Below are 10,266 nucleotides of genomic sequence, written 5' to 3' on the forward strand. Positions count from 1 at the left end.
TTTCTGTCAGAAATTACTAATAATTACTGGATGTTATTATTCAAATTAATAATACTGGTATAAGTAATTGATGAGACATAAATCATGTGTAGTAAATCTTTTTTAATATCTGATTAAAAAAAGTTCATATTCTAATGTTTTACTCTACTTAACAATAAAGATCTATATGTAGATGAGCAGGTGTTTTTATTTCTTTTCCCAAACATTGCTGCCACAAAAACGTGTAAGTTTACTGATAACATATGCTAGAAGTAACCATTTATTTTCTAAAGGAAGAAGCAGAGATTAGAAGTGATGGAACTCGATCAACTATTCGACCTTCTCAGTTGTCTGTTGCAAGAATATCTTGTGTTCAAGGGTAAACAAATTAACTCTTTACCAAACATTGAAAGTGTATTAAATATTATTTGTTTCTTTATTCCTGACTGCATTAGATCTCATTAAACTGTAGCCATATATTCCCTTTCTCTTATCAGCTAACCCTATATATGGTTTTATTTTCCCTGTAAATACTTATGATTAACAATTGTCCCTCACATCCTCACTGACTATTTTAACAATTAAACATACTTAAATTTAGTTTGTATTTATGTTATTCATATGGCAGTATGTCTTTAGACACTTGATGTATCAGTTTCACTTTATGGGGAATTATTACCATTGAATATATTCTGGTTTAATGGTTATTATCTCTGTTGCAACATTAAGTGGTTATGCATAAGGTCAGAAGGTGCTGACAGGGTATGAATAAACCATATCTTAGTTTTTCACACAATCAGTTCATCTGGATGTCTGAATGATGTACATGTGGTTACCTCTAACTAGAATAAATTGCAACAAAGAAAAACTGAGTAAGGATGTGTGAAAGTAATTTTAGTTCACTTTGATTTTTATCATTAAATTGCTTAAATCTATGGGCTAGATTCACAATGATGTTTTGTCTGAAATGTCTTTGAAAGTCACTTACACACTTTGATTAGGGATCTGTAATTTTTAAGTTTGAACTCTTGTTAATAAGTTTATCAAACTAACAGTACTGTAAACCAAATCTGAACAGTATCACAAAATGATACAAGTCTTGAAAAATAACAAAATATCCAACAGGATAGTCAATACTTTTACTGATTTTACACTCTCCATAAAACTTCAAGGCAAATTTGTGTGGTCATTTACCTTATAATCATGTGATATTCAGGGGAGGTTTAGCATATCATATTTCTATGTCTTTTAACTGTGTATTTGCAATATTTTATATCATTACTGCTACCATTTGATAGCTTGGGCAATCTGTGAGTCACATTTCACCACAGAATGTGCTCGTCCTTTTAGTAGTGATAGTATTATAATGGAATGGTGAATCCCATTATTCATTGGTAAAAGGGTTAAACTAGCTAGCCTCTCATAAAGGCTGAAGGGTTTTTGTTTTTTATCTTATTGAAGCTGGTTTAGAATCACTGCAAGTGTAAACAAAGTGGAATACACCATCACCAAAAATTCTCTCAACCTATACACCCAAGACCCATCAGGACTAGTCACATCATTCATCTCTGCACACTAAAAAGGTTTCTAAGAGATTTTTCAAAAAGAAAATGGAATTTTGAACAAAAGAAAATACCCGAGCGAGGCAGAAACCATTCTTCGTAATTATCACTGATAGTCTTCAAGACTGTTACTAGGTAGTTGATTTCATCTGCACCTTTAGACAGGGAAATGCTTAAATATTTGGTATGTTTGCAAATATTTTTTCAGAAGCATTGCACACAAATTTAAACTTGAATTGTCAAAGCAGGAGGTAGAAATTGTCAGAGGAAAATAGATACTGTATCAGATGGTGAACATTCCTGTACACTGATGGAGAGAAGTAGATGACTTGCGTTTGGAGTGAGAAGACAATCAATTAAACAGCATTGGGACCCAACTATAAGATTCTGTTGTGCAGAAATGTAGTTGTTAAGAAACTACTCTTTTCAAAGAGTGGACTAGCTTAGATCTGTACACCTTCAAATATCTGCCACTGCATAAGTGTTTTGCAAGCATTTATTTGCTGTGCTAATAAAAACAGAGTCTGATGAAAGGCCTGAGTTTATGAAGCAAAACAGAGTTGTGTATATTAAATATTGCCTTTTTATAGGGTACATCAACAGCATTGAATTTACTATACAACAAAACCAAACTCTAGTTTTCAAAACACTTGTATTTCCTATACGTAGTGAAGACCTTTGCAAAATAAACTCTTCCTGTTCAACAGAATTTCACAAAACCTTCACAAAAAGTTACTTGTTTATGGGCTACTGATATGCAAATCTAGAAGATAAAATAACCACTTGCTCATTTCTTTCTGTCTGACTTTTGACATATAGCCTGATGTAGAAATTAGTAAGATAAGAGCAACCATTTGCTCAGTTTTGTTTGTCTGATTTTTTACATCCAGCTTGATAGAGTGATTTGTAATCCCACAGTTTTGAACCCATGTTTTATCAGTCTTTTATAGGAATGTCTATACATAATTCTAAACACCAGTGAGTGAAACTACAGACAAATATCTAACATGCCAACCACTTTGTATCTGCTATGTCCAGTGCTGACAGGACCTTACACTCAATACCAGAGTTCATAAGGCCAGCTTTGATAAAATGGATACATGTTTAAATGCCACTTGCACTGTCAAATTGCATCAATAACAGTTATGGTGCAAATAATATTAAATTAGCAAATGCCATTTTTTTCTTGACTCCTTATCGATCATTTATAAATCAAAATTAGGGTAAGGATTAAGAAGATACATTTATATATTTTTAACACCAAGTATATATTCTCATGAACTGATTTTTACCCACTATTCAAAAGAACCCTTGTTCCCAAAAGTGGTGGTGGTGGTGATGGTATTTAAATCAGGTCAGTGTGTGCATGTGTCTGTCTATGTTTCCAAATGCATATTTTCAAAACTAATAGACCTATGTACATGAAAATTTTAATTTTAATCTTGTACACAAGATGGGAAGTCAGTAATGGGATAGTGCTCCACAGATTTGGTCAATATCTAAATCTGGATTTCTTTGAAACCTTTTATAATGATCAGAGGATGCACTTCTGTGGTTTGTGGTTATTAACTGTGTAAAGTGCAATTGGATTTGCACTAAATTTCATGGGCACATTAAGGTTGAGACTACTCATCACTGCTACAAAATAATGATCCTGGTCATTGATCCTTCCAGATCCGAGAGGGATTTTCTGAGTTTTTCAAAGGCAAAATTCGAAGTCATTCCATGCAATCTCAAAAAGGAGCAGGATAGCAAGGGTATGGAATCTCTCATATTGCTTGTTTTTCCTGAAGTTGATTAAGCAATCAAAGTGTCAGCTGAAGAAGATTGCATTAGTAATTCTATGAGTGAAACAAAGTATGGCAAGATGTCAACCACAATGAAACCTTTAGCCAAGATGTCATCCACAACAAAACCTTTAGCCCACTCACGTATCCTAAATTATATATAACACCCTTAAGTTTTCCAAGCTATACCCTCTCTCACTTTTTTCTTTGCAAATTACCTTATTATGCAGTTCTCTAATAACTTTGATAAAACTGCGTAAAAGTATTCTGTAATATTTAAACGTGTTCATATTCACAAAAGAAGTTACACTTCCATTTTCATCTCACAAGTAAAACTAATTTTTTTTTCTTTCCTAAAGATGCAATTAACTGCCCTCTGAGGGATTAAAAGATCAGAATGTTTTAAATCATACACATCCTAGGGATTGTTCCTATTAAATTATTAATTAAGGCTTTGGACTAGTTTGTTCAAAAGATTTAAAGCTGTAGCCCATATCAAACCAATTCACTTTTCTTTCTTTTTTTTTTTTTAGACTCATTTTCTGATAAAATATTGGATCTGTTGATAACTTTGAAAACAGTTTCATTCAATAAGGGTATTACTTCAGTTGTAAAATAATAAAACACAAATTCAAGTTAAAACAAGTTTTAATTCACGAGTTCTCTCTGTTTTTATTCAGTTTTCCCCTAATAACTAAACAATATTTATATATTCTTTCAGTAATTTCACAGGGTTTACCTTATAAACGAAACGGTTTCAATAAAGTGAAGTAAATGATTTATCAAAACATAAAAATACCGTGATGGTAAAATTAACTTTCTGTATATCTACTTATTGAGGTGTTACTACTGTAAATAACATTAAATTATTAGTTATTTCAGAAATACAATACCAGCAACTTTTATAACAGGCCAGTTCTGATTTTAGTAATAACAATGTTTCTACCACAGTAAATCTCAGTTACACTTGACAATGATATCTTTTAAAAACTGACTGAATGTAATTCAGTCACAAATTCATGACGGCTTTGCTTTTCTTCTAACCAGAGAAGGTCCACAAGAAGGAGTACCTTTCATTGACGATTACATTTCAACCCAAGAACAGGTAAGAATTATCTCTTTTTGTATGAATGTAATGCACTGAATGTTGTGAATTAGATTTTCTCATAAATCAAGGCTAAAATAATCAGAAAGTTGAATAAGCATGTATGTGACTGTTGTCTTATATCAGGTGGTTGACGACATGACTAAGTTCTCTGGCATAGAGCCAGAAGACTTGGATGCATCTGTCTCCAATAAACATTTGACAACACTCAAAGACATGTACATCAAACTGAGATTCCTCATAGACATTGGAGTCAAGTTTGTTGATCATGGTCTAAAGAATGATTTCAGAGTGATAAATTTAGTGGTAAGTAGAATTTTATTATAAATACTGTTGTCATATTTATTGGTTGTGGTCAGGATGTTCTGAGAGTAATCAACATTTTGGTAGCTTGTGTTTTATTATTGGTTGTGGTCTGACATATGTTTTGAGAGTAATCAGTGTTTTGGTGACTTGTGTGTAATTATAGATACAGTTGTCATATTCATTGGTTGTGGTCTGGATCTTCTGAGAGTAATTAACCTTTTGGTAACATGTGTTTAATGGTTTATTGAACTGTGTGTGAAGAATATTTTTGGAGTGATCAACTTAAGTAACTGCAGTAAGATACTTCTCATGATTAAGTCAAGTTTGGTCATTTAGAAATTTTCTGCATACCTTCGTAACAGTCTTATACTAAACATCAGTATCTCCTACAAAATGACATTATTGTAGAAAAGTGATATCAAATTGATAAACGTTTTGAAGATTTGCGATGGAAAATGTTGAAACTAATTTTGTGAATTTCCTTGAGTAGGAATTACAAATTTATCTTGTTAATCTATCGATATGTATTGAGAAACACCACTGTATGAAATTTGTCATGTGGCAGCATACAATATGAAGTGACTTTCCGCTATACCTTTGATTTATTTTTAATTGTATATACGTTGGGTTTACACTTTAAGTACACTATATTTTTGTTTAAAAACAGTATCAACAACCCGTGAGTATTAGTTTAAAAGACAAAGGATACATTTTGCTTATAATAAGAATAAATGTCATAAAAATTGTGGTTAATTTTAAGCCACAGCTTTGATATGACATCTTTTTTTTTGTCCTTTCACACACTTTTGATGCAAATTTGGTTATGTTTATGCTAATGTTTACATTTTTGTACTTTTCTAATGATTCCAGTTAGTTTAGTTTATTCATTGTTATTACAATTATGTTTTTAGACAATACTCGTTTTATAAACAGTTTCATCTGTGTAGATGCTGGCCCAGGATGTCCATCCTTGTAGAGAGTGCTCTTTATTTAAAAGACAACATATGAAAATGAAACTTGTAGATGTGTATTTAGGTACCTGTAGTTATTTTGATATGTCTTTTACTGATCCTTTATTTGTATACATGTTTTGTTTAAATTACTTAGATTATCCCCACCTGGTCAGCTCTTGGTTTGTGTAGTTTGTTTAATTATCTAAAGATTATCCTTGAGTGTTCAAGCCCATGATTGTACTTTTAAACATATAATTTTATTATGAAACAGGTTCCACCTGATCAAGTACGTGGCTCTCCTGTTTCAACTTCCAAACAAACATATGATTTCCTTGAGATTTCTGGCATGGCATTTCCTGAGTAAGAAAACTAAACCATCCTTTTTCGGATTCCTTTAAATTATGAATTTTTCTTTATTGTCAAACACTAAGTAGTTTTCAGTATTCTTTGAATAGTTAGACAGTTACAGGAAGGCAATTTAATTACATATATGTACAATTCACATCAGTAATCAAACTATCTCTAGAAACGTACTAATTATTTTATCATAAATAGCTCCTAGTAATAATACTATATGAAATGTAATTTTCAACTATTTAGTACTCCATTGTTTGGCTTAAATGCATGTCAAGATGTATAACTGTTTAATTCACTGTTAAAGACTTTATACAGTAATTAATGGTACAGCTGGTTTCTAAGAGAACATTTACTATTTTGTAACCATTAGGGTAGCTTTCATCCAAAATATCCATATTTCCTTTTGCAATGCTAGCTAATTATTTCCAAATTTAATATACTGTTGATTTATTTAAATATTTACTTTCTTGATAGTTTAAACCTTATTGAGAAATGTTTATATGGAATATTAGTACTGACAAGTATATAGTTTAAGATGGTTATTTATTGTAGCAGCAGAGAAAAACTGCTGTTTGATTTTTACATGGAACTTGAGAGATAGTTTATAAAAATGTATCTCGCGTTTGATTTCACAGTTTTCTTTGAAGCTGCTTTTTTCTTTAATTTAACAACATAGTTTAACTCTTTCTTGTGTATAAATATGAATTGTTTATATAACTATATCTTAAGATAAATATCTATATATAAACAGAGTAATACAAAGAATAGTTTCATATCTATAGTTTAAAGGGAGTTAGTTTGTTCATGATGTCCGAGTTTTATGCAAGCACAAAGCAGCACATATTTTATTTTTTCCTTTAAGTACATTAATAAACCAACCATCAGTAAAAATGTTTCTCATGAAAAAGATTGAGCACATCCTTTATAATAAAAAATATAATTTGTGTTTATTTCTAATGCTTACAAAAGTGTACTCTTACCATCTCTTAGTTATAAGAGTCAGTAAAAGACTCATGATGCATGCAAGCTAATCAGGTATTTACTTCTACTGTTCATGTTAATGTAGCCTTACCTTCTTTTAGGTATAAAGATTCAGTCGGAGACCCACGACTCTACAGAGGATTCCAAGACAGCCTTGTGGTTGTACAGGAAGTACACCGAACTAGAGAAGGAAGATAGAGTGCACGAAGCCTTCAAGGAGTTATATGAAGCAGGAAGGGATTTACAGTGGAAGGTTCCAGGAATGGATGACACCTGACCAGACATCTGAGCTATCAAGAAACTGCAAAGTTTGTGACCAACCACACAATAACTTGTCAGTAAATGTACATAACCTTGTAATCAGCCCTGCCATACTTTACACAGGAGTGACAATGAAGCTGACATTGTTGAGAAAACAGTCAGACCACATTGGAGTTGTACAGTTCAGTATTTGATCATTTTATCATCACAACAAGTAACTGCAGAGTTCATTATGTTATACCATACATAAAACCTGTGTCTATAAAAAAAAAAAAGTCTTTAAAAACTTCTGTATAATAGCTGTTAATAGGTAACCACATTTTACCTATTTGATTTATTAAAACACACTGACCATTTTTTACAGCACTTATACAAAAACACTAAAGGATCATTACATTATCAACTCAAGATCGAAAGTATCCGAGGCATTTTTGACCAATACTGAATGCCTAAGTCATAATAGATCACCTTGGAGAGTGGGATTATTACATATTAAGATACGAAAGGAATGAGTTGTCCTTCACATACGACTTGTAAATCTTAACTCTTAAAACCCGATCTCAAGTTCTTCTTCGTTCCAAACATAAGTGAGAAATAAATTTTGTATCTGCTTTCATAAGTCTAAATCTACAATAATTACCTATAATTACGAAGTATTCTTTTTTTTTCATCTTTCTTTGCTCTGCTAAGAGCAGATATAAACAGAATTGTTGAATCAGTCCATGAGACATGGATAAGAAATGTATTTACGGTTCACTGCCATTTTCCACTATTATTCATAACACAATGGAAACAGTTTTTTGCTCCATATTTGTACATCAGCAACAAACTTAAGTGTTCTTGATAGATTTGAATGTAGAAGGCTGATTCATATTTATATTCTTCGAGATGACAAAACTTTTGATATGTCAATGAATATCGTGTAGTTCCTGAGTACTATGAAAATAAAGAGTATTTCTCACAGAAGCTTTGTAGTTTGTTAAAAAATGCTCCAGATTTAACTTGTAATGTTAACCCTACAGTACTGTTAAAAATTAAGTTACCATAGGAGCTTCAGTCACAGTGACACTCCTGGTCTAGAATGGTATGCAGTACCACACTACAGAAGATACTTGAATATGTACCCCCCTTCTTTTGGTTTTGTGCTGCAGATAGTTGATCTGAGGATTCATAGTTCATGTTCCATTGCTGTCAAAATAAATAAAATCATGTGGGTATTTAAACAAGTGACAGTCAATTAGCACTATGCAATTTGGCAAGAGAACCCTAACCGTGGAAGTGGATGGTGTTGACTAGCTGCCTGCCCTCTAGACAGATTAAGGCAAGGACTTTTTAATGTAACATCACCATAAAAAAATAAAATAAATTACACTGTTTGTTACTAGCCAAATATAAGTTTCCAAGACATCATAGGGGTTGTAACACTTCAGCTACCAGAGCCTTACATCTTACTACTCCATGTCATGTCCCACCAGTCAAGGCATTCTAAATTCTAAGATAATTTTTCATTAATTAAACACACAACTGTATCTGAGAATGGCTGGTATGGGTATTAACACTTTTTCTAATAAAGCAGAGAACAACGTTTCTACCTGAAGATCACCTAGGAAGGTCAAAACATTGTTCTCTGCCTTATTAGTAAAAGTGTTAATATCCATACCAGCTGTTCACAGATACATTTTTACTCCAATTGGGTTTCTTGTCATCAAGAATAAATGTAATTGTGGGACATCAAAGAAATATATCTTTCTCTGCAATTGAACAGCTCCATCTATCAAGAACTTTTGTGAAATTGTCTTCATGGTTCTGGATTTTACTTCCTCTAGATAATTTTTTATACACAACATGAAGTTCAAACCTCTACACATTTTATGTCATTGTAATTAGTGAATAGTAGAAGGCTGTCCATCCATACTGTTCAGTATTGACAGCAAATTATCGGTGACTTATCGCAATGTTTGTGTCATGAAATGGATAGTTGATAGTTTTATTTATGAAGGGTGTTTCTTAACAATATGCAACTCTTTGTTTTTGATATACACTTTAGGCCACTCAGTAAACTCGGGAATTATTTCAATCCAACCTAATTTAATAATCAAGTTATTCAGTTGGTGCACAGAATCAGGTGCATTGTGATATTGTACTAAAAGTAAAGAATGAAAATGTTTGTTGTTGTTTTTTGCACAATTATTATGGTAACAATGATGAAACAACTGATATTGTTTCTCTTTCACATTGCTAAAAAAGTTTTGTTCGTTAGTCTTAGTAGCCTTAAATCTTCTAAAATTTAACTGTTGTAGAACGAACGTTAATCATTCCATGTCAACACTTAGGGCTTCCCAGTTCTTGTCTTAGTAGCCTTAAATCTTCTGAAATCTGTTGTAGAATAAATGTTGATCATTCCATGTCAACACTTAGGGCTTCCCAGTTCTTGTCTTAGTAGCCTTAAATCTTCTGAAATCTGTTGTAGAACGAACGTTAATCATTCCATGTCAACACTTAGGGCTTTCTATTTCTTGTATTAGTAGCCTTAAATTTCTAAAATCTAACTGTTGTAGAATGAATGTTGGTCATTCCTAGTTGTCAGTTTTTCTCCATAAACTTAAAGCAAAAACTTCGTATTGATTTACTCAGCATCTCATGTGATTAGTTATTACCATAAATCTACATAATCTTTCACAACATTAATATCTGTATGTCACCGCTAGGAGAAACTTGTCTCGGTTTCATAATACATGAAAACTCAAAATTAACGTGCTGTTTCGAGAAAGTGAGTTAGCACTTTAACATAGTTAAAAATTCATAGTTTAACTAAACGATCGAAAATGTACAAACTTAATGGTAACAGAAACGTCACAAAATAAAATTAAAATCTGCTATCTCACAGTAATGCTATCTCACATTATCGACTTTTCAAAATGTTATGAGACCAGATTTAATTCTAAAGTAAACAATGTTTCAAGTTGTTGTTTGAT

At 32.0% G+C, this 10,266-nt stretch overlaps 1 protein-coding gene across 1 annotated transcript; it reads left to right on the plus strand.

Annotated features, from left to right (window-relative positions):
- The first annotated feature begins 203 nt into the window (after nucleotides 1-203).
- Nucleotides 204-7,271, plus strand: LOC143223802 (PAN2-PAN3 deadenylation complex catalytic subunit Pan2-like). Its single transcript, XM_076452247.1, has 5 exons — nucleotides 204-358; nucleotides 4,376-4,433; nucleotides 4,560-4,739; nucleotides 5,964-6,052; nucleotides 7,132-7,271. Exons 1-5 carry the CDS (start codon nucleotides 243-245, stop codon nucleotides 7,226-7,228), a joined length of 540 nt encoding a protein of 179 aa, XP_076308362.1. The 5' UTR covers nucleotides 204-242; the 3' UTR covers nucleotides 7,229-7,271.
- Nucleotides 7,272-10,266: the final 2,995 nt, after the last annotated feature.

This window comes from Tachypleus tridentatus, chromosome 8 (genome assembly GCF_004210375.1).
Source record: "Tachypleus tridentatus isolate NWPU-2018 chromosome 8, ASM421037v1, whole genome shotgun sequence".
In the NCBI taxonomy this organism is placed as follows: domain Eukaryota; kingdom Metazoa; phylum Arthropoda; class Merostomata; order Xiphosura; family Limulidae; genus Tachypleus; species Tachypleus tridentatus.